Source organism: Sorex araneus, chromosome 5 (genome assembly GCF_027595985.1).
Source record: "Sorex araneus isolate mSorAra2 chromosome 5, mSorAra2.pri, whole genome shotgun sequence".
NCBI classification, from domain to species: domain Eukaryota; kingdom Metazoa; phylum Chordata; class Mammalia; order Eulipotyphla; family Soricidae; genus Sorex; species Sorex araneus.
Genome location: NC_073306.1, coordinates 195131565 through 195157067, shown reverse-complemented (window position 1 = coordinate 195157067; position 25503 = coordinate 195131565). Strand labels below are relative to the sequence as shown.

The 25503-nt window shown below is 44.6% G+C and overlaps 1 protein-coding gene across 4 annotated transcripts in view; it reads right to left on the bottom strand.

Moving 5' to 3' along the window:
• Window positions 1–7638: 7638 nt before the first annotated feature.
• The window catches only part of RUFY3 (RUN and FYVE domain containing 3), a 92090-nt gene continuing 74225 nt past the window's right edge, over window positions 7639–25503 (bottom strand). For 3 of the 4 annotated variants that reach the window (XM_055137298.1, XM_055137297.1, XM_055137299.1), the window contains 4 exons: window positions 24757–24840; window positions 23135–23302; window positions 22191–22288; window positions 18081–20347 (listed from right to left, as the gene is read on the bottom strand). In XM_055137298.1, coding sequence (XP_054993273.1) covers window positions 20275–20347; window positions 22191–22288; window positions 23135–23302; window positions 24757–24840 — 423 coding nt within the window. In that variant the 3' untranslated portion in view covers window positions 18081–20274. Of the gene's footprint in view, window positions 7985–9706; window positions 9776–11356; window positions 11385–14945; window positions 15011–16481; window positions 16579–17729; window positions 17850–18080; window positions 20348–22190; window positions 22289–23134; window positions 23303–24756; window positions 24841–25503 lie in introns of those variants that run through there. The other variant, XM_055137300.1, reaches the window with a different exon arrangement.

The window sequence follows — 25503 nt, the reverse complement described above, 5'->3', positions numbered from 1 at the left end:
TTCGTGATGGAGCCGTAAGCTCTGAAACCTCAATACTTCCAGGATGTGGACAGAAAGGAGAAAACCACTTCATTGTGGTATACTTTGTGGCAAAACCCCACTTATTAGATCCTGCATATTATTTGGTTTTGTTTGTTTTATTTGGGGACTAAACCAAGCAGTGCTTAGGGCTTATTCTTTGCTCACTCAATCCGGTGCCCACTTGAGCAAATCGAAGATCAACGGGATGACAAGTGATGCAAGTGATAAACTCTATCATATGGGGTGCTGGGAGTTGAACCCAGGTCTGTCGCTTATAGCACCATTACTCGATGGACTATGGCTCTGGTTCCACATGATTTTACTTGTTTCTGAGTTAAATACTGTTCATTTCTCTTACTTTGTTGAGACGTAGTTCACAGACAGTATAGTGAAAGTAAACAGTGGGCACTGTGGGTCAGAGATACTACGGGAGTTAAGATGCTTGCCTTGCGTGTAGCTGCTGACCTGCGTTTGATCTCTGCTATGGTTCCTCCAGCACCACCAGGAGTGAATCCTGAACACAGCCGTGTGAATAGCCTTTGAGTGCTCCTGGGTATCTGATCCAAACTGTTCTAAGGACTGAAGAAAGAGTACAGGGGTTAGATGTGCATGTGGCTGACCCTGGTTCAGTTCCTGGCACCTCATGGTCCCCGAAACATCACTGGGAATGACACCCAGACATTGTCAAAAATGACTCAAACCCCCCAAATAAGTGATACTGTATATAGATGTGTAGAGTGAAAAGATTACAGTAGGTTGGGTCAATTTTATCTCATTGATACAAAGAACTGTCGCAAGTGTGTTTCAGCATCGTGTGTAGGCTGGGAAGCCCCAAGCATTGCCAAGGTGGGCCTGGTGGTCCTGTGCACATGACCTGAGGCACCGCCACATCCTCAGGCCTTAGCATCAAACTGACCGGCCAGTTGGGAGAGAAGCACCAGGTGGTTCTGGGGCTCCCTGAGCACTGCTAGGGAGGTGAGGTCCGGAGCAAGCTTTCCGGTGTGATGAGATCTCTTAGGGTTTATTTTTAGCAGCTTTTTAAATGTACCATGCAGCAGTGTTAACAATAACACCTTATACATTACACTTAAGGTTCATCTTACAGTTTTAACAGTTTTGATTCTTTCAAGAGATTTCCCTAAATTATGTGAAAGGATTCACAATCAGTAACGCATGTATCAGGGTCGAGGGGTGTTTCTCACTGTGATTCAATTATATTAATCTAGACGGGGTGGGAGGGAGAGAAGTCCAAGTTCCAGGGATTTGGAAAACAAATTATCCTATTAGAGTAGGAATGCAGTTATTTCCCTGGACTTCAGCAGGTTTGAAAATAAATTTCTGAATTTTGTAGGAAGCAAAAGGTTGCTTTAAACATTTATGAATAAGTTTCTCTATATAGGTAAGATAACAGCTAATCTGCATTAACAGTAAGGAACGCTGTTACTGGGTTATGTAGTTAGTTTTTTTTAGTTTTTTGTTTGTTGTTTTAGGCCACACATAACAGCTTAGGGTATTCCTGTCCTGTCTATATTCAAGAATTACTCCTAGCAGTGCTCAGGGGACCACATGGAATGCCAGGGATTGAACCCTGGGTCGGCGACATGCAAGGCAAACACTCCACATGCTATACTCCTGTTCCAGCCCAGAAAGTTTAGCTTTGAATGAAACCGCCAGTCTCCCAAAGTGGCTATATCACTTTGCATTTCTGCTAGCAAACGAAAATACCTGCGTGCTTGCCAGCATCTGGTGGACGCAGTAGTAACTTATTTGCAATTCCATAGTGACAAGCATTTTAAAACACTTTTATTGAATCACTGAGACCTTGCCAAAGCTGTTCATGATCGGGTTTCAGTCACAGTGTTCCAACACCTATCCCTCCACCAGTGGGCATTTCCCAGCACTAGTGTCCCCACGTTCCCTCCTGTCACCCTGCACCCCCACCCCCTGCCTGCCTCTATGGCAGGCGCTTTTCTCCTCTCTCTCTTCCCCCCGCCCCCCCCCCCTTTTGGGCATTGTGGTTTGCAATATTGATACTGAAAGGGATAATGAGCATTCTCTCAGGCTCTGCTGTTGTATCCTGTCTCGATGAAATAACAGCTCCTCTTGCCCGTTTAAATTTTTTCAGTTGGGTGTTTTTTTTGTTTTTGTGCTGCATCTAGTGGTGCCAGGGATTATCCCAATTTGTTTCTCAGGGGTCACTCCCAGGTAGTCCCCAGGGAAGCATGCAGTTCCTCGGATCAAATCTGGCCCTCCATATGCAGTGCATGTACTCCAGCTCGTTGAGCTACTCCAGCCCCTGCTGGGTGATTTTCTCATTGCATTTGTAGGAAGGAAGATACCTGGTTTGATTTACTCAGTTATTAACCTTGATATATAAGTAATGGGATAATTTATAAATTTCTTGATTTAGAAGTGTGTGTGTGTGTGTGTGTGTGTGTGTGTGTGTGTGTGTGTGTGTGTGTGTGTGTGTGTGTGTGTGTGTGTGTGTGGACTGGAGTGATAGCACAGTGGGTAGAGCATTTGCCTTGCATGTGGCCAATCCAGATTCAATTCCTCTGTCTCTCTTGGAGAGCCTGGCAAGCTACTGGGAGTATCCCACCTTCACAGCAGGCTACCCGTGGCGTATTCGATATGCCAAAAACAGTATCAACAAGTCTCACAATGAAGACATTACTGGTGCCCGAGTGAGCAAATCAATGAACAACGGGAGGAACGTGCTACAGAAGTCTTTTTAAGGATTAAAATGCAAGCAATACAAAAGGGCCTACAGTGAACAGTCTCCCATCTTATACTTGTCATTTAGTTACCCCTTCTCAAGCAGGCATCTTCTATCTTGAAGATGTCTAATAAGCAAATATTAGACAGTTCTTAGTACATATGACAGCATGTAAAAATCTTTCCTCATTTAAAAAATACAGAGGGGCCAAAGAATAAGTACTTGTATTTCACCAACCTTGACTGTCACCAACACCGCATATGGGCCCCTGAGCACAGCACAAAAAAGGTGTGGCACACTTTATATATACTTAGTATGCAGAGAAATAGGGGTTAATGCGCTTGCCTTACATGTGGCTGCCCTGTTGCAATCCCCAAACGCATATGGTCACCTGAGTACCACCATGAGTGATCCGTGGCATAGCCAGGAGTGGCCCTAAGTCTAAGTCCTCCACCCCCCAAAAGATATAGTGTGGATATACACTGAATGAATTTATAAGTTGTTTCCAGTCTTTTGCTATCATAATGCTGAATGAATTACCCTGTAATAAGGTTGTCATTTTCCGTATACATGAATTTCTTAGAACGTCAGTGTATATAGTTTATATCTAATGATATTTCCTTTTCTGTATATTCAGATTTGTTCCCTATTTATCCTTCCCTTATCATTCTCATCTACAATTCTCATTTTTAAAACAAATCAAATACCCAGTATCTCTAGTCTGTATATCTCAGTATATTAGTAATATATAGTGTATATATTTCATTTTAAAAAATGGACTTAAAAATCCCTAACTACTAAAAATGCTCATGTGGTGGGGCTGGAGCGATAATACAGCAGGTAGGGCATTTGCCTTGCACGCAGCCAACCCGGGTTCTATTCCCAGCATCCCATAGGGTCCCCTGAACACCGCCAGGGGTGATTCCTGAGTGCAGAGCCAGGAGTAACCCCTGTGCATTGCCGGGTGTGACCCAAAAAGCAAAAAAAAAAAAAAAAAGGCTCATGTGGGCGGTGTCTGAATCGCTGGTGGCCCACAGTAACTCTGCTGCGGTTCAATGACTGGCCCAGTGGTGGGGCTGCCAGGATAGTCCCAGGAAATGAGCCTCGGACCCCAGGCATGCCTGGTGCTTAGGGGCGGCTCGAGGCACATGTGTTGTTGGGACTGAACCCAGGCCTCCTGCAAGCAAAGCTCTGCCCGTTGAGCTTCCTCTCATTACCTCAAGAAGTTCATTAACCGGAAAGAAGCAGTTACACAGAGAACCGCACAAGTGGGAAAGTTTTTCTCTCCATAGTAACCAAGGCCCATTTGGAAGCAAAGGAACTAAGGAATGTAACCTGAAGTCAAATTCTTAGTAATCCTTAGGGTTTATGATCCTGTCTTCCTCTCACTCTGCCTCCTGCACTTATAAAGTCCCAGTGGGATACAATTTGGGATCATACCTGAGTTTGTGCTCCCCAATGTCCAAATCCAAGGCCTTTTATTCCCCCTTCCCACAACTGACATGTGACAGAATATCCTTGTGGGGGCAGAGCTTGAAATCAAACCAAGAGCCTCACAAACGCAAGGTCAGCGCTACACCCTGCCCCTGTGTGGATGGCAGGTCACACACTTGGTTTCAATGCCTTGGACACTTGGTGCTCAGCACAGATCTGGCACTCAGTCGTGGTGTGCTCGGGCAGGTCTTGGTTGCAGTGTTGCAGGGGTAGCACACTTAAGTTGCAGAGGACACAGGTGCTAAATGGCAGTGCTTGTGGGATCATGCTTAGTGCAAGTGGTATGGTGCTGGGGATCAAAGTCAAGGCGCCCCCCCCTTTTTTGAAGCAGGTACCTTTGCAACTGAGCTACACCTTAGCCCTCCAGAATTTCTTTTTCAAGGCTGAATAATATTCCACGGCATTATCATGCTTTCATTCATTCAGACACTTGTGCTGCTTCAATTCTTGGCTCTTGTGAACATTACAGGTATGTGTAGGGTTCATAAATCCTAAAATTTATTTTTACTTTTTCTGTGTGTGGGCACCAAGCTGGGGGGTTGTCACACCCATCTTTGCTGAGGTCACTCAGGGATTGAGCCCAGGCCAGCCACGGGCAAGACAAGCATCTTAATCCTAAAACTATCTCTCCAGTCTCTATTTCCATGTCACCTGAGTAAATTAATTGCTGGATTATGATTAATTTGATGTTTCATTTCTTTGGGAAGGCCATTGAGTTCTACAGTGGCTGCCCCAATATTTCACACTGCTCCCAACAGTGCACCGATGTTCACATCATCAGCAAGTTTTTTTGTCGTTGTTAACAGCCAACCTAGTGAAGTGGTATTTTGTGATTTTGACAGTCACTTTGGTGGTGTTGTGCATCTTTCAATTTAGTTTTTTGCAATTTGAGAAGTATCTGTTAAAGTATATTGCCCATAATTGGAATATTTTCCTGATTTAAAAAAAAAATATCCTGCTGTGATTTACTTACCATATACAATTTACAAATACGTTATCCTGTGTTTGCCATTTCATTGTGTTGAGTCTTATTAATTTTCTTTTTCTTTTTGGGCCACACCCTGCACTCAGGAATTACTCCTGGTGGTGCTCGGGGGACCATATGGGATGCTGGGGATTGAACCGGGGTCGGCCTCGAGCACCCTACCCGCTGTACTATTGCTCTGGCCCCATCCCAGCATTCTTGATTTGCATCGTATCAACATATTAAAGAAGTTTCTCAATTCAGGAACAAGTGTCTTCCTATTGCTATTTCTAACTCCTTAAAGCATTTTTTAAAAGGGGATACCAGGGAATCAACAAAGGCCTTCATACATGTGGCACTTGTATCTAATTTTAGGAATGTTTTGTGGTTTTGAGTCTTTTCCTAAATGTGTTTGTTTCTGCATCACACCTGGAAGTGGTTGTGTTCAGGAGCGACCTCTGGCAGCGTTCGGGGCCACATGTGGTGGCAGCTGGAATGAACTGAGCATCACACCGACATGAAGGCAAATACCTCACCCCTGTACTAGCTCTCCAGCCGGGCTCAGTCAGATGCTGTTCTCACTGATGCCACTGGAGATGGTGGAAAGCAGTTTTCAATTGAAGATACATTCAAGCCAGGGTACTCATGACTTGGTCCCCTTGTTTTTGTAGACAACAGCACTAACACCCACAGGTTCTGTGGTTTTTGTATTTAGTCTTTAGGCAAAGACTAAATCGGACTGGGGAGATCACGCCAAGGGCTTGGCTTTGCTTTGTATGCAGGAGGCCCAGGTTTGATCCTGGGTACCACCCAGTCACCAGAGTGCCTTTGGGAGAGACCCAGAAGTACTGAGCTAAGCATGAAGCTCCTGAATATGGCCCCACACTCAAAATAAATAGAAAAAGACACTACATAGCTTGGCTGGGGTGTGGCAAGCCTCTAGTTAGTGTGTGAGGTCCTGGGATGAATTCTGGACCCTGGGATAAATACACAAAAAATAGTTAACTTATGTGCAATTCAAAATCTTATGTATGTCATATGTAACATGACTACATATTAGTCCTCAATAAATACAGAGCTTCCCCTTTTCAATTTAAAAAAATCAAAAAGAAGTGTAGGCATATATTCTAGTAGTTCTATAAGCTTCATATGCTAGAGTGTCATCATACAATGCTCATGCCCCACCCCGCTGCACCTCGTAAGCTCACTTCTGTAGGACAGTTCTCCGGTAAATTAAAAAATAAAATATATATATTACTGACTTTTGTTTATGTACGATAAATTCTTTACATTATAAGTCATTAAAACAGTGTTGCCATTATAGATGAACAAAAATTATTAACTAACTTTTGTTAATTTAGGATAAATTCTTTACATTATATATGAAACAGTGCAGGTGGACAGAAGAATCACAAAGATATTGAGAGGGGAAAAAAAAGACAACAAACCAGAAGCTAGAGTTGTAATATTTTATTTTTCCCTCTCAGCTGCATCAAGTAACAGGCCATATTTCTGGAATAACATCTCTTTCCCAAGTTGTAAACCTTTCCAGGAGGTGTTTATCAAATACCACCTGGTCTGGATGTAGCAACCTAAGAATTCTAAATCAGTTGCAGAACCATTTTTGTAGATCTTAATTAGAATCAAACAATCTAGACAGATGTTAACATCATCAAAATCGTATGTAACCATTTCTGTCCTTGCCTTGTTGAATGCACCTCTTTTCTCCCAAAAGGATGTTTAAGAGTCTTATACTTTCAAAGACACGTGTCTACTAGTTTTAATTCTTGGCTCAGAATATGAGACCTCTTATATTCTAATTGTTCTCAGCTACGGAACAAGTTAGTTTTACTCTCCACCTAACTCCACTTTGCTTCTAGTATTAAAATCTCCCTACTGGCCTGGGAATGAGGGCTGGCGGTGGCTGGGAAGGGTTGAGATGTAGAAAAATTCTTAAGAGACCAGAGCATCACTTTTGAAGTCATTACTGAAGAAATCAAATATTCCTCCTTCTTCTGATAATTAAAAACAATGTAAAGCCAAGACCCCGAAAATCCTGTTCCTGAAATGACAGTGTATTACAGTAATACTTAAAGTACATTCAGAATTTATATTACTCTCTCTTTTCCCTGAGTATGTGGGGTTCACAGTTTTGTGGCACTGCTTTCGAGAGGTAGTTGGCGGGGATGCTAAGGAAATAATGTTTAGACGTAGCAGCACCTGGGAAAACATGTAACATGTGTCGTGTTGATCTCAATGAACACATCTGCCCCACGAGCCCTCGAATGGGAAGATGATCACTCTCGTCACCTGCCTGGTGCCTGTCTCCCACGCCCTCCCCCCCGGATCAGCACCCCTTCTTCCGGAGACTGCACAGCCCTTTCAAAAACGTGCAGTTAAACCTTCTGAGTGGGGCTGTGCACATGTAGAAGATCTGAGAGGCTCAAAGGAGTTAACTTTTATTCATACAGTTCTTAGGGAAAACGAACAAACTATCTATCACCCCCCAGCCACTGCCTTTCTGGCCCTGGACCTGGTGTGTTGAACTCACTGCTGTGACCTGCAGCTGGGTCTAAGGCCTGGGCTCTGGACGGTCCTGACAGCTGGCGCAGATGCACGTGTGGTCCGGGTCGTGGTCTTCAGACTTAGGCCGGGCTGCTGGAATACTGTTCCATCAGATGTTTGTGACAGGGATTGCAAACTCGCTCAGGCTTGATACTCGAAGGAAGAGGCAGTTCGTTTGTGGAACAGGCGTCACAGAAGGTTCCTTTGCAGTTCTTGCACACGTTCTATTAAGCGGAGAGGACGTTAGGTGGGGAGGAAAGAAGGGCAAGGCATGGGATGCACGGGGTATAAAAGGCCAAATACAGTAAACGCTGAATGCTTAAGCAAGTACTGTCTACTTATCTGCTCTGTGCCAGAAATGATCTGACCAACGAGCGTCTGCTTACCCTGGTCACTATTCATGTTCAGGTGGGCTGACCCGAAAAGTAGTTGCAAGTACCTAACCACACTCAGCAGGCAGGGCCCTAGCAATGGAATCTGTTCAATACTTTCCTGAGACGCTTGATGTCAGAAGTGGGGAGCCTTCTTTTAGTTAAGGCCCATTTATTTTATTATTATTATTTTTTAATTTGGTTTGTTTTTTTTTTTAGCCACACTTGGCTATACGAAAGGGGTTACTCCTGGCTCTGGACTCAGGAATTACTCCTGGCAAGCACGGGAGACCATGAGCATCAAAACCCAATTGACCCCATGCAAGGCAAGAGCTCTACCTGCAGTAGAGCTATGGCTCCAGTCCCTCAGCTGGAAAGTTAGGGCACCCTTCACTGGTCAGACAAGAGGAGAGATGGGCCGCGGGCATGTTGTCACGTCCCAGGGACAGACCAGTCCGCAGGTCAGAGGCCCTTCCCCTGCTCTATTAGAATCGGCTTCCTGCATTCTCTTTACAGGGAAACGGTCTCCTCAGTAGCCAGAGATGGACAGCGTGTGGCCCATTCTGACGATTGTCAGGGCGAAACTGATGCCATGACAAGCTGCAGCCAATTGTAAGTCTCAGCTAGGCCTCAGTTTCTCTTTCCCCACAGCAGAACTTGCAGTTTCTGGTAAACTCCCAGCTGAGTAATTTGCCAAGACAAGGAACTGGGCAGTTGGGTTCTGGCCGGTCATGACGGGTCACTGTCCCCTCCTTAGAAACTGTTACTGACCACTGTCTAATTACTGACCACTGTTGTCATAGGGCCAATGCTAAAAATAAATAACCAGTATATAAATTGCTCTTAACTCTGAACCCTATATAAACTGCGTGTGATCTGGAGTCAGGGTCCTTGTCAAGACTCCACGGTGTTGGATGAGACTCGGACCCTAGCTTGAGCTAGCGATGGCTCGGGCTAGTAAGAAAGTCCTCAACCTCTCAGCGTCAAAGGCTCTTCATCTCTCAGGTGATGACACGAAGGGACATCTGTGTCACAAGAACAGGGACTTGGCCTCTATGTTATCACTCCTTTTTTTCCACCACATGGTCCAGTGAGCACGTTCTACCCAGTCAGGCTCTGAATGAACAGCTAGAAACTTACTTGCTCCGAATTATTTGTTTTCATGGGAGGGAACTGAAGGAGACAATCTACTGTATTCACTGAATAATGCACAATAAATGCTGGCTGCTTCCGGGAGCGGGGAGGGAGCACAGGGGTTATATAACGCCAAGCATGTGCCAGATTCCAGCTGCATCCTGGGACCTCATATGTCAACACCCCTCGACCTGTCCCCAGTCCCCCGGAGTGGTGGCACTCAACGCTGTGGGCCGAGCACTGCACCCTGAGCCCTCACGTCGCGCCTCCTGGCCTGGCTCGCTGAGTATCACATGGAGTGTCTCCCCCCAGTCCCCCCCATAACAGAGCAAAAAGATGCCGGCTCGGTCGGCTCTTGCCCCCACTCTGCCGGAGCGAGGGCGCCGGCATGGAATCACTGAACATGCTCCACGGAGCCCGTCTGGTTCCCACTGGCCTTACCTGCGTTAGGCGGCCCTTGTCCTGACACAGCTGACACGCCTGTGGCTTCTCCGAGGACACCAGCTGGTCCTAAACCACACAGGAAAACTGTTAACTCCCTGGGTCCCCTTGCCAAGAACTCACTTTCAGAAAACGTACTTGTCCCCCCCTAGCAGAAAACAAAAGGGGTCGCAGAGCACTTCGGGGCAGGGGGCCTGCTCAGCACGATCCATCCCAGCACAGAGAAGCACGGCCAGGCGTGGCCCCCCAAATAAACAACGCAAAGCGAAAATCGGAATATGCACTTTGCAGGTACAAAGTCAGTGTCACCACACCACAGACTAATTTGGAAACCAAAGCAGCCAACAGAATCCCCTGCCTTCAGACACGCTGACAGCCCTAGTTCTCCTCCGGGAGCCCTTTTCAACTTTTATAGTGAAGATGATTAAAAGAGAGAGCTAATTGTATTTACGCACAGTGAGCTCAGGATAGAAGTATCCAGTGTGCGTGGGAGAGTCCTACTATGGGGCTGGGGAGACAGCTCAGCAGTTGGGGGTGCGATCCTTCTCAGTACGAGAACCCCAGTTCAAGCTGTGGCACTGGCGGGTGTAGATGCGGTGGGCCCCCCAGCACCTCCAGGTGAGGCCATGGTGACCCCCAGCGGCCCCGAGCTAGCTGCCTGGCTGGCTGAGTACTGCCATGAACGGCCCTGGGCCGGGGGAGAGGGTGGCTCTTGAGCACTGTTTAGGAGCCCTCCTCCCCCCTAAATGACCATTCCTCTTGTCTTACATTACCAGTGAGAATGAAACACAGTAGGTTTGATTTCGTGTATTTGTAGATAAAAAGGGCAGGAGCAATAATAGCACAGAGGGTAGGGCGTTTGCCTTGCACACCACTGACCCAGGTTCGATTCCTCCACTCCTCTCGGAAAGCCTGGCAAGTTACCGAGAGAATCTTGCACGCATGGCAGAGCCTGGCAGGCTATCCATGGCGTATTCGATATGACAAAAACAGTAACAGCAAGTCTCGCAATGAAAATGTTACTAGTGCCCACTCGAGCAAATCGTTGAGCAACAGGATGACAGTGACAGTGACAGTAGATAAATAACAGAGGTAACTCAGAATAACACTATAACTTCCTTAAGGGGAAGTCATATACAATTATATCTGCAAACTATCTTATAAACATTAACCTACTTCTTTTTTTTTTTTTCACTTTTTGGGTCACACCTGGCAATGCACAGGGGTTACTCCTGGCTCTGCACTCAGGAATTACTCCTGGTGGTGCTCAGGGGACCATATGGGATGCTGGGAATCGAACCCGGGTCAGCCACGTGCAAGGCAAACGCCCTACCCACTGTGCTATCGCTCCAGCCCCAAACATTTACCTACTTCTAAGTGATCAACAAGGATTATTTTTTTCTCTAAAAGGGAACGCTAAGGGACAGGGTAAATAAAATGAGCTCTCCCAGATCTCACTTGAGGTGAAAGAGAGACAATTTTCAGTAAGAACCGCCGTTCACTCAGAGCAGAGCCGCTTCCTATGGGAGCCTGAGGCAAATGCATTTGTCTAGCGCGTGGTTACAAAGGCCCGTGAGCACTCATCTGCCTCCCTGCACCGTCCCTCAGAACCAGGCAATATAAGGTATCTGAGAAATGAGACACAGTTACCTGTTCATCCTCAGGGTGAGACTGCAGTCTGCAATGGAAAAAAATGAAACACTAAGAAACAGCAATTTCCATTTCCATTTCTATAATTTCAAAGCTCAGAGAAGTATGGCTTCTATGTTGCCACCAATATAATCTTGACTTCCACGGAGAGGAAATGTTGGACATGAAGTCAATTATTAGAAGCTGACCAATGTTTAATGCTTAAAAAGATTTCCACTTACTCATGTTTATGTTTTCTTTTTTACTACTATGGAAATGTTACATTTCCCAATCTGTACACAGTCAATGGCAAATGCTATTATGTTAAAATAGCTTTTTGTCTTCTTCTTATTATTATTATTTGGACCATACACAGCGGTGCTCAGGGCTTACTTACGCTCTGTGCTCAGAGACCACTCCTGGATGGGTTCACAGAACTATACTGGGTGCCAAGGATGGAACCAGTTTGGCCACATGAAGGGGAAGGGCCCTACCTGCTGAATTATGTTTCAGGGTCCTAACAGTATTTTTTTTCTATCTGGTATAGAAATCTAAGTCTATTATATACTAGCCCCCTCCCCCAAATATTTTTTTTGACCACACTTGGGAATGTTCAGGGGTTACCCGTGACCCTGTACTTAGGAATCACTCCTGGATGGCTCCGGGGACCATATGGGATGTCGGGGATCAAACCTGGGTTGGGCCGAGTGCAAGGCAAGTCCACTCCCTGCTGTTCTACCACTCTGGCTTTCCAAATATTCTTAAAACTTGCCTAACTTGGTGGTGAAAGAGAAGTGAATGAGATGGTCACATGAAAACCCTTTTAGGTAAAAGTATTTCTTCATGAGGCCCAACAGAGCTAATCCTGGATTTCCCAGCTTTTAGTTAGAAGCCACACTTGGAGCTGGGGAAGATGTGTCACACCCATACAGTGGCTCCCATCTCCACAGCTGAGGGCCAAGGACTACCAACGTGACCAGGTTTTCTTCTCTTCCTCGGGAACACAAACCCTAGGAAGTGTGAGGATGTCTCAGGATTGCCATTTTTTTCCACGACTTGCCTTGGATGCAGGGATTATGCCCTGATGAGACAAAGAACTGTTTACCCGGGTAAAGGCAGCGTGGGTGGGCATGTCACGGAGCCTCTGGGAGCCTTAGCTCCCCCCAACTAAATAGTAGGGATGGATGATTTTATTTTTTATTATTTTTCTTTTCTTTTTGGGTCACACCCGGCAATGCACAGGGGTTACTCCTGGCTCATACACTCAGGAATCACTCCTGGCAGTGCTCAGGTGAATATATGGGATGCTGGGAATTGAACCCGGGTCGGCTGCGTGCAAGGCAAATGCTCTCCCTGCTGTGCTACTGCTCCAGCCCCTGGGATGGATGATTTTACTTGTATAAGGAGAACTAGTATTTGGGAGGGGATAATAAATGCAAAAGCATTTATTTGTTCGGGGCCACGCGTGGCAGTGCTCAGGGCTGACTCCTGGCTCTGTGATCAGGGCTCAGGGAATCCGACACGGTGCTGGGGATTGAACCCGGGATGGGTAAGTGCAAAGCAAGCAAGCGCTCGCTGGACCAGCTTTCTGGCTCCACAAATATATTTTAAGCAGTGGAATGCAAGACACGTATACTACAGTCTTGGATTTCCAGGGCCTGGGTCAGACCCTCTATGGAAGACAGTCCCGACTGCTCATAATGACATCTCAGCCTGCAAGTAGGCTGACTCAACGGCCCCGAGGCTACCTTTGGCTTTTCTGGCTCCTTGCAGGCCCCGTGCAGGCCCGTCCCTGGAACAGGGCGCAGTTCAGTCCTGATCAGAGCACTCTCTTTGCGAGTAATCACTCTGGTCAGGAGGAAAGTGCTTTTTAGGCTGAGCACCTGCAGCACGAGCCTGCATGTGGGGATGTGTGATTTATTTTCCCCAGCAGCAAGTTTCTGTCTTAGGGACACGCCTGGTGGTGCTCGGGGATTATGTGCAGTGCCCTGGATCAAGCTGGGATCAGTTGCGTGCGAAGCAAGAGCCTCCCCCACCAGAACTATTTCTCCGGCCCCTCCAGCAGCATTTTTGGCTCTAGATGGACACATCACCCCCTTTCAAGGCATCTCAATCTGGAGAGAAACATTTCCCCCAAAAGTACACTAGACAATTCTCTCATGGCATCTTTAAATGTCTTTTCTCCTTTTTGGTTTTCTTGGGGGTTGATGTTATGATAATGGGTTTTAATTTTCAGAGCAGTTTCAGGTTCCTAACAAAAATGAGCAGAAAGTACAGAGATTCCCTAATGCATCCACCACTGCCCCCACTGTCCACATCTGCTACTACTAATGAAACTACATTTGCACACAGTAACTCCTGAAAGTCCAGTTTACCTTAGGGTTCATTCTTGGTGTTATATAGTCATTGGGTTTAAACAAACGTATAGTTTGTTTGGAGAGAAGTTTATGTGTGTGTATATATATGTATATATCTTTAATTTTTATATTTATGTATATATGTATATATTTTAAATTTATATATACGTATATATTGGGCTCAATTCCTCTGTCTCTCTCGGAGAGCCCGGCAAGCTATGGAGAGTTATCCCTCCCGCACGGCAGAGACTGGCAAGCTACCCGTGGCATATTCGATATGCCAAAAATAGTAACAACAAGTCTCACAATGGAGACATTACTGGTGCCCGCTTGAGCAAATCGATGAACAAGGGGGCGACAGCAATATAGTGCAGTGCTATGTATATATCACTGTATTACTGTCATCCCCTTGTCCATCGATTTGCTCGAGTAGGTGCCAGTAACATCTCCATTTGTCCCTGTTGCGTTTTAGTGTAGCCCAAGGGCATCTGCTTGCTCCAGGAACACAAAGAGTCTGAGATTTTAGCAGCCTCTCCTTACTCATCCTTCCCAACGCTGTCACATTAGGGGCTCTTTCAGGGTCAGGGGAATGAGACCCATTAGTGTTACTGTTTTTGGCATATCGAATATGCCCCGGGTTTTCTTTCTTTATGGCATTAACTGGTGCTCTGTGCTCCACCTATTCTTGTCTACACTCTCATGACGTCTGATAGCCAACTGTGTGAATATGATTTTTGACTTTTCCAGGAGAGTTGGGCTGCTTGCTTTTTAATGGAGTGGCATTATGTTTCTACCTATTAACATAACAATTACAGGTCAACTTTTGTGAAACAATCACACTCTCCTTATAGCAAGATCAGATGAGTGAGGGAAAATGAATTAACATGAAATTGTGTGAGATCCTAACAGACTGGATTTCATTCTTTTGTGACATAATTTCATAAAGATTAGAAGTAATCTAATAATGTAATATACCTAATATATGTGTTGCCGAAGGGAGCACTAGAAGTAACCTTTTAAGAGTCTGAGGTTAACTAGGAAGAGTCAGAGGCCAGACTGATTTCCTGTGTTCCTTTCTGACATGCACTAACAGACTTGTTTTAATATATGTGTCTGTTCAGTGCTTATTCCACCCTTCACAAAGGTGTGACACCAAATCACTTTCCCCGTATGTCACTGTCAATGTATATCAGAAGCTCTCTCTTTCCCAGCATCGCAAAATAACATCTTAGTTAATACTTCATAACAAACACCTGTGGCTTTCTTCTAGAGGTTTTTTCAGTTTAACATTTTCCTCTTGAATTCGCTGCTTTCCATCCTGCCAAAAGAAAACAACCTGGTTTAGCCTTCATCATATTATTCATCAAGAAACTCAGCTCCAGTTTCTTGAAAAACTATCTTAAAAGTGTCTTCAGATGATTTTCAAAGAAGCTATTTTCTTTGATTCTTTAAGGTTCAAATGAAATTTTGCCTATAACCTCCTTATTTGCAAAGTGAACTCAAGGTATCTAGTACTTCATAGCAAATAAATAAATTAAATTAAAGATGCATTTCCCCAGGTGAACTGTGGAAATAAGAAACCAAGAAGGTCCTGACTGGGAGTCTATGGCCCCCCTGGGTGCTCTGTCAGGTCGGTGTCTTTCCGCCCAGACAGCATCTACAGCTCATATAACTTGAGGGATTTTCTTTACTCTAAAGGATCAACGTAAAATTCAAACTGTTCTACTCAGCTTTTCTAAAGTCCAAGCATTTCTAGAACCAACACTCTTTAGGCTGCACATGGCTGCTTGCTGTGAACGGTTTCTCACAAGCCTCCAAAAGTAGAATGCATGTTTGGAGGTCACTCATGCAGCAAGAAAGAGAAGAGTCAGAAGAACAGCTAGTCTTCTGGAAGCTCAATCAAGGCAATTCCAGATTTGTGAAGAAACGTTAAGTCCTTACTGGAAAACCGGGGCAAGGAAGGCCGGGATTAAGTAGATATCTGCAGCCCCTTTAAAGCAGATGATACATTCCTTAAAATAACAAGGACTGCATATGATGAAAGAAGGGGTACTTTGCACACTTTAATAATGGGTATGCAATCCATTTCCACCCCCGCCCATCCCATTCTGACACACAAGCAAATCGGCTGTTTTCTCTAGAAATTTAAAATAAGAAGCTTATAAATGTCCTTTGTTATACACAGTGTACGTAGAAAGTAATTTTCACCCATATTTGTCTCTATAATCCACGCTCTTCTGCTTTCATTGTTTGAAGAGACTAGCTCTATTTGCTGGAGTACTGTGGCTCTCTGACCCAGTTCCTGCACACCACCTTCACAGGCACCGACAGGAACTATTAACTCCTGCTACGGATGCCATTTCAGATGACTTCCCCTCCCCAAGCCTAAACCCCTCTTTATATAATTTAAGACAATCCTGTTAAAAATCAACTCAATGTGGAGAGGGATTATTGTAACACAGAATTAAAAATACGAGCTCAAAACATTTATTTTTGTTAACACACAAAAATAATCCTAGACTGAAAGGAGTAAGAAGGTCACTGGAAAAGAATAAATTAAGAAAAAGAAAAGGAGACCACTGGAAATCAGGATTATTAAAATCCCCCTTTCCAAATGAGACCAAGTAAGAGTGTCTGAAAGGCAAAGGCGGGCTCAGGACCCATCTCTCACTGCCACCTCTGCTCCCGAGGCCGTGCAGTGACACGGGTGTCCAAGATACACAGCTGTCTGGTGCATCAAGACAGCCTCGGAAAATTCCAGAAATAAACAAGGGAATAACAAGTATTACCATTTTGGGTTCTGGCTTCTGGGAACCCTTTCCTGGGATGCTCCTGTTTTGTAACCTTCTTTCTCTTTCTTGTTTTAGTTCTAACTCAAGCTGGTTCCTGGGGTTGGTGAGAGAGAAAAGGATGAAAACTCGGATTTCTGTACTTGATTCTCTAAAGAATGCCACGCCTGCTTGAAAGCTCAGTAACTGACCTCTAATTCTTGACCAATTCAAAGTTACATATATATATGTACATATATATGTACATATACATATATATATGTACATATACATATATATATGCACATACACAAACGTACACAATAAGGTTTTAGCCACTAAATACAAGAGACCAGTATAACTAAAGTAAATACAATATTTATGGTGTGCGGGGGTGATTAAGAATAAATGTTAGAATCTTAAAATTGCCTAGGCGTCACCACTCTGAACATCATTATTTTATATAGCTCTTCATAAGAGCTGTGGCCCCCAAAAAATATTAGTAGGATCTACTATAACCAAAGACAGTTTTCGGATAAATTTTTTTTTTCTTTTTTGGGTCACACCCAGCGATGCACAGGGGTTCCTCCTGGCTCTGCACTCAGGAATTACTCCTGGCGGTGCTCAGGGGACCATATGGGATGCTGGGAATCGAACCCGGGTCGGCTGCATGCAAGGCAAACACTCTACCCGCTGTGCTATTGCTCCAGCCCCTTCGGATAAATTTTCAGCATGAAGTTGTATGACGTACTGATATTTCAGTACCTTTCCATGCTAATTAGCGGGTCTCTCTTTATAGGCCTGTCCAGCTCAGTTATACGGTCAAGCTCCTCAACCACGAGTGTCTTCAGCCGCCACGTGCTTTTCTACCCAACCACAAAGTTGGACTTGTCTGAAGCGGCAAGAGCACTGCTCAGTCTCAGTCTCAGTCTCGCTGGAGCCAGACCCGCAGAGTGGGTAAGGCTCAGAGGCACAGGCGGCTACTGGTTAGCTGAACTTTGTGACTGTGGCACAATTTTTCACCTCTCTACTCTTGAATTTCCCCTGAAATCGGGGGTAATAAATTGCTAGTCGGGCTGACGGGAAGATGTGAGGGGTGAGTGCGTGCAGGAACAACGTCAGTGTTTAGGGCCCTCGATCCTCACACTGCGTCCTCACTTATCCCTGCGGCTGGACTGGACGCTCTCAGATTCCCACCGAGGAGAAAGGCCTTTGCCCTCCCGCCTGAGAACCCCCCAGCGACCGACCACCCGGGTGGCCCCTCTTCACCGCTGCCTGGTGAGCGCCTCCACTTGCAGCTGCAGGCTGTTAATCTTGTCTCCAAAGTCCTGCTTGAAGAGCCGGTTGTCCAACTCTGCAGACTGGCGGCCGCGCTCGGCCTGGCGCAATCTGGATGTGAGCCACATGAACTTGTGATAAAAAACAAAAGCCACGTGGGGGAAAGACCAAGTCCACAACACAAAAGCAACCCAGGGAAGCAGGCATGGAGGGGGAGAGAGGGATCGAGGAAAATAAAACCAAACAAACAAAACAACTTCGAATGGCACAGGGGGAAAAAAGAAGGGGAAGAAACCAATTCTAAAGAAAAGCAAGATGAAGGTGAACCAGGCAGAGGAAAAGTTGATTTTCCTTTTTTTTTCTTTTTTTTTTTATTCTAGTACTACAGTTTACAGCCATTAGATGATAAACAATAAAACAACACTTTTTTTTTTTTTAGAAAATCCATATCCAAAGCCAACCTCAAGTACACAGCAATTAAAGTTAAATTCACTTTTGTTTTTCTATTAAGCTTGATACCTTACATTTGTTTGACACACATACTTGGAACTTGCAAATGGGCAATTACCTTTTATCTGTGGGATTGGAATTTTTGGTTCATTCCCTACATCACAAGTTATATTAAATCATTAGACAGTATACATCAATCCTTAACCTAGGCTGCAGGTCACTACATCTGGAAAAGCTTCATTGGAGTTTGGCCATCTCTTTCTTTTGCCATTCCTAAGGTGTGGTGTGTGAGGAGGTGAACAAACAACTCAGCACCAGGCTTGCATAAGATGTCTGACCAAAATCTCTGGAAGATTCTGATGAATGTTTTCCTCTGAATATTCTGTAACTTTGTACCGATAAAAACAGAAACAAAAACCATGTCTGAAAATGGGAAACATTTGGGGCTGCATATAACAGAATTTGGAAGCATGCTATGTATAGTCCGTAAAATGTTTTATTTTGGTGTCTGAGCACTCCTTTCGAATGCTCATAGAAAAGGCAACTCATCACCACAAAAGGATGGTGAGAAAAGACAATGGAAGACTTTATATTTATAGGTGCAAAGTTGTCAGAACTAAAATAAGTTCAGTAAAACAGGATCTTCCACGAGACTGGTCAGATCAAAGTCAACTGTTTGACTTGACTTTGGTTGAGTGTGCAAGGACCTATTAAAGCACACATGGCATCCATTTTATTCCTTTAATTTTGCCTTTTTTTTCCCTCAAGAAGGTGATAAAGAATTTTAAGAGCTGGAAGCAAAGGGATTATCTTTCTTTCTATGTAGGCAGCTGAAATGCTGCAAATCATACCAGAATTTAAAGAACTCAAAAATTTTGCCAGACGTTTTGAAAGAATGAAGGCTCTGGAAAGCCTATTCGCCCAATCAAAAGTGATTAAAAAAAAAATCAGTGTATTTAAAGGATTATTTACTATGTAAAACCCAGCAAGGATTAGAACTGTGGTCACTTAAAAAAGAAACCCTGCTAGTTATTGTTTGTGAATAACTATTGGGATAATAATATTCAGACTAAATAATGTTAAGAAAATAGAAGTTTATAGTGTATCTCCAAGTTGGAAACGGTTTTCTAATAGTTGGATTGTTAGTTTCCCAGAAATGTTAGAAATTTCCATCCAAACATAAAAGTGTTTCCACTCAAGGAATGAGAATCAGGAAACAGTCACTCATATCTGTATCTTGTTTTCACCCCACATGGAGAAAGTCAGATAGCTTTGAAAAAAAAAAAGAGGTGTATTTCCTTTCTAGGAGAGATTATTTTGTCTCTGAGCTACCTAATCAGGAAGTGAAATTACAGGAAAATGGCAGAGGTAGAAGGTGACAAAACATGGTGAGGATGTTCCCAAGCTTCCACATTATCACATTATCATAAGTTACCTAACCACTAACTTTATCTCTATGTACTTTAAAGAAATGTAAGGGTGCCGTGGTTGTATTTTTTTTTTTTCTTCAAAGTCACTAAGGCAAAAACTTGCAAGCAATCTTGGATACTGAGAAGAGAACTGTAGTAAAATACTAAGTTACTTATCCTTGGCTTGGGGCTTAAACCTATGGAACGGAAGTGAAAGGGGGTCATGACTTAGGACGTACGGAGCTACTTTAACAGAGTCCAAGTCCATAAGGTAGTCACCTCTAGCTCCCTAACTGCACGAACAGGCTTTCTCTCAGGGCATTTGGAACCTGCCCTTGCAGGGACTGGCTGTAACGGCGGCAAGAATAGACGGTTCGATTCCCTAGGGCTGCTGGATGGTGTGTTCAGTGGTTATCTCAGAAGCAATTTCTCAAAGTTGGGTTGGCATTTAATCAAGAACTTATACTAAACCTTCTAACTCTGGGGGAAAAAAACCCAAAAACAACAGAACAACACAGTCTACATGTCAAACTTTTTTTTTTTTTTAAAGTCCAACAAATTCAGATTTAGGTTTTGGTGGTTTAATTGAGAATCAGAGCTCAGATGTTGCTGACTTTCAAGGGTCTTCCTTCTACAATTGCAGTATCAGACTTGTGAGGTGACCAAGTCCCAAATGCTTAATGATGTTTGGGGATCAGTTTATTTGCTGCACTATTTAAGGTCTTTGCCTGTTTCACCAAATCCTTTTCACTAAATTAATAAATTAAAAAAACAAAACAAAACAAAGATGGAGTGAAAGGGGAATGAGAAAATGGATAAACAGGAAAGACAAAAATAGGAAGACAATAAGTCAGCTTAAAACTTGAAGAGATAAATCATTTCAGCTCTGTCTGCTTTAAATGTCAAGTAAGAAAAACTTTCTCACTTGCTAATGATGAAGCTGAAAGTACACAAGTCACGAGTACTACGTCAACAGTGATATGCCATGCTGGCCAGGACCCTCCCTGGTTAAGGACCTTCTAAATAAAAGAATCATCCATTCATTTCCGTATCTTCTAAGTGAATGCCTTATAGTCAAGGCACGACGGAGACTTAAAAGTTAGGGCCAAAAGGGCTTACGAGTTAGAGCCAGAGATTTAGCTCAAGGGGCTGGAGCATGTTCTTTGGTGCCACCTGGTGCTCACCAAACATCTCAAGCGGCGACTACTGAGCACTAAGTTGGGAGTAACCCCTGAAGCACCAGGTGTGGCCTGGCCTTAAGAAAATCACTCTTTTTTGGGTGGGAGGGGTGGGGAGAGCAGGGGGACACACCTGGTGGCACTCCAGAGTCAGGAGGGCTTTACTCCTGACTCTGTGCTCAGGGATCACTCCTGGTGGGCTCAGGGAATGGGGTGCCGGGGATCAAGCCCAGATTGGCCAGGTGCAAGGCCTTTCCTGCTAGCTGTACGATGGGTCTGGTCCCAAGGAAGTCATTCTCATGAGATGATGCAGAGGATTAAAAGACAGGTACAAAGTGTCAGATGCTCTAAGCAGGATGCAGATGGACTCCGGGGAGTCCAGTAGGAGTAGACCTTTTTTTTGTTGTTGTTTTTTTTTTGCTTTTTGGGTCACACCCAGCGATGCTCAGGGGTCACTCCTGGCTTTGTACTCAGGAATTACTCCTGGCGGTGCTCAGGGGACCCTATGGGATGCCGGGGATCGAACCCAGGTTGGCCGCGTGCAAGGCAAACACCCTACCCGCTGTGCCATCGCTCGGCCCCAAAGGACAGTTTTCAGCTGGGAAGCAGTACCAAAGGCTCTGAATCTGGATGGACAAAGTGTCTCTGAAGAAGAGGGAGTGGGAAGAGGAGGAGCGATTCTGATCTGTAGAACTATTCCCGAATATTCCAATAGAATGGATGGGAAACACGAGACACAGGTCCAAGCATCAGCAGTGGCTTCGCTGCACTCAAGTGCACAAAAAGTGACCTGGGGGGGTTAAAGGTGGAAACGTGGGCGAGCGACACGGAATAATGCTGTCGAGGCCCACTTCTGGGGCAGCTCAGCCAGCAGGAAGGAAACGGTGCTTTTAGCCAGAGAAACAAGGCAACTGCACCGGAGAGGCTGTGCTCTGGGCAGACGGACACGCAGGGATTGATAGGAAACAGCTGGTCAGTGCAGGGAACCACTGGTCCCCAGGGGCAGAGCCGTTACTACCCACTGAGCTATGTGGGAGGTGACTCCGGATGCTCTAGCGCTACTCTGGGGGTTAGAGAGAAAAGGGGGCGGGGGAGCGGAGAGGAGGCAGTCAGGGACCTCAGTACTCTCAGCACCAAAGTATTCAAAGACTTAAAAGCTCAAAAGCACTTTCCTCCTTGGAAGCCTCCTTCTTCTAAAACATGGCAGTGAGATGGAGTTGAATTAGAATTCTGTTCGAAGAGCCCAGAACAGTTGGCATGTCTGAAAATTATTTTCACCAAAAAGTTAGGATATGCAAAATGGACTTGGCTTTCTTTCTCCCGGCATCCTGGATGTTAGGGATTTTGTCTAAGTTTGCCTGCCACAGGCAGTGCGCACTCTCCCAACGTGCTCCACTAGGGGAAAGGCCCTTTACCTCTGCTCCAGCTGCTTAATGGTAGCCGCCATCTGATTAGTCTTCTCTTCCAAGCGACTGTTGAGTTCACTTTTCTGCTTCACTCCTAAGTCTGAACTCTGTCATGAAAAATAATTGAGTCATGTATAGATAAGGTCAAAAATCTGAAGTAAATCAAACATATCTTTTGAACCTAAGAGAAACAGGAACACTCATATATTGGTCTATTAGTTAATTCCTAAGTGGAAAACAAAAGGCAATGCTTGTAATTAAGTGGATTTTGGGAGGATGATTGGATTGTTTTTGGTTTGGGGGCCATACCCAGAGGTAATCGGGGATAATTTCTGGTTCTATGCTCAGAGATCACTCCTGGTGGTGCTCGGGGGACCATAAGCGGTGCTGGGGATAGATCGCTGGTCGCCAGTGCCTTACCCGCTGACCCCTGCAATTCATGTTGCTCTAAGATACTTTACCGCAAAAATCAACTATCAGAAGGATCATCAAATTGTCCCCGAAGCTAACAAGGGGCTGGCCAGAGCGCTCACTGGCTTCAGCCTTCAGCACCACAGGGTCTTATGGTCTGTCTCCACTGCAACTCCCCCGGGCCCCCAGCCCTGCCAGCACCCCTGCACAATGCTGTCGGTAGCTTCTGAGCACCGCTGGGTGCAGCACAAGTGAAAAACCAAAACGAAGCAGCTGATGGGATATGGTACTTCATTGGTGTTTAAGGCCGGAGAACAGCATCATGTGAGAGCATATGAAAGAACGTGTTCCTTCCGACTGGGGCAACAGCTTTCCAGAGCAGATCACATGCAAGTCTGGCTCCCAAAGTGGTTGCGCAGCTACTAGCCTCAACATGAGATGAGGCACTTCACTTTTGTATTTACAGCGTGACTCAGAGAAGGGCACAGGGACGCTTCGGGGCTGCAGCGAGCCAGCAAGCCTGTTCTCTCCACATCTCTTACCTGCAGCTTAAAGGCAAGTTCATGCTTGAGCGCCCTGAGATCGTCCAGCTGCTGCCGCAGAGACACCAGGGCATCCTGCTTCTCGCACACATCTTTCTCCAGCATCTTCATGGCCAGCTCCATCTCCTGTCTCATGCTGATCTGGATCTCCAGTTCCTTTTCAACGTCCTGCCCCCGAAGGGAAGAACATCGATTACGGTCTCTTCCTGACCCAAGGACGAACAACGAAATCCCACAGGGAAAGGCAGACCAAAACCCTTGCGCCTGGACATCCCAGCAGTAGCTATCACTACCTACACACATTAATTATAAGAGTAACCACATTAATTATAAGAGTAACCTAGCTTCCAAGCACTGCTGACTGTCCCTGGGGGCCCTGCACTGCACTGCAGTCCCAGGCCCCGTCCACCCCAGTGAGCCAAGTCTTGGGAGAATGGCCTCTCGAGCATGCTGGCAAGACCCTCGACCCTCCGCAAAAGAACAATATTTGGGATAATGCAGCAAGTTATTCAAAAATGTGCAAACCGAGAATCATTCTCCTAGACCTGTACTGCAAACCTGAATTGCAAACCATAATGCCCAAAAGGAGAGAGAAACGGCAATAGAGGGAGAAGAAAAGTGCCTGCCACAGAGGCCGACTGGAGGTGGAAGATGCGGGGCGGGGGGGGGGGGGGGGGGGGGAAGGGGGAGAGGGGAAGAGGGGGAGCGGGGGAGGGGGGAGGGAAGGAAAATGGGGACAATGGTGGTGGGAAATGTACACTGTTGAAGGGGAGGGTGTCGGAATATTGCATGACAGAAACCCAATCATGAACATCTTTCTAATTGTGTATCTCATGGTGATCAAAAAAAAATACAAATTTGGTAGACTGATGCCATCTGATATATACACACATCTGATACTGTGTCCATTACAGAAACATACCGTGTTCAGCAACATACACTTCAAATCTCCTCACTATGGATTCTGCTGACATATTCCAGGGCCCAAGGAATGCAAAACATACTCTGGTAAAATGGTAATATCTGAATGACCAGGAATGGTCAACCTGGCTAATGAAATGTTTATATTCATTTACATTGACATTTTCATTTTAACCTTTGTTACCGCAACATTACTTAGGTGATCAAAGACACAAAGACTTGAAATTCTTCCATTACCCAAGCTGCACTCAGGACACACCTAAGAGCAACTGCTTATTTGCTTGGATTTTTTTCCTTTATAAAAATATTTATCTCTTTATGATGCAAAAATGTAGAAAATTCTGTGTAGGATTTTTATTATGCTTACAATGCTTAACTTAGATATTCTATTTTCACAGTAAACTGATACTGACATATTTCTAGGACCTTCCTTATTTATGGAAAGCATCCTAAATTTAATTCATAGAAGGAAAAAGATAATTTCTTCATACTGGCAAAATCCTACTGGCTGTTGAGAACAGGCAGAAAATGTACTGGGAAAACATTACAGTGAATATGAGTTAAGAGGAGAAATAAAAGTTTCAGGCTCATAAAAGTGTGTTAGGTACTGTTATTGTGTCTTGCTCTAGATGATAAAACCTCTAAGTAGTGGGTTAGCTTTTAACATGTCCTAGAACTACTAGAACTGAAGTAAAGTTTACCAGTCGTAATTGTGTCTCTTCCTTTAAATGTTTTCTGGCTTCAGTTAGAGCTTGTCCTTCTGAAGTCCTGTCTTGTTTGGGACCCTTAAAAAGATAGATAAAATAGTGCATATTTAAAGGTTTAAAGAATCTATTCATATAGCATTACTACTTAATGAGAAAAAATAATCATATGTAAATAGTTATACAAGTAAATGAACATGAAAATGATACTCTAAGTGAGAATAAAGATAAACAACCTCCTAAGCTGAATTGGATATTTCTTGCCATTTTGTTTAAAGTAACAATACAAATTACTATACGAAAGTGAAATCTTAAAAATCCATCTCTAGAAAAAAAAATTGCGCTCACATACATGGATTCCTGTGCCACAGTATATCGGAAATAAAGTCCAAAGGGAATGTGGAAACCTTTCTACAGATGCTACTAATAGCAGCAGGAAAAGATGCTGTCGAATCATAAATGGAAGGAGAAAAATCACCCACAGCTCGAAGTATTCAAACATAGGTGTTAGAAGTTCTCTCAATTTCTACAGTCCCTAAAATACTTAAATACCACTATAATCTAGTAGAGTAGTGCCAATATTTACAGTTATGACCTCTAGTCATCATAAAGAGCTGCGTCAAATTATATCCACTGCTTAAGGTTTGGAATTGTGGGCCAGAGCATTAGTACAGTGGGTAGGGCACTTGCTTTGCACGCGGCCAGCATCCTACAGGGTTCCCGAGCCCTGCCAGGAATAATTGA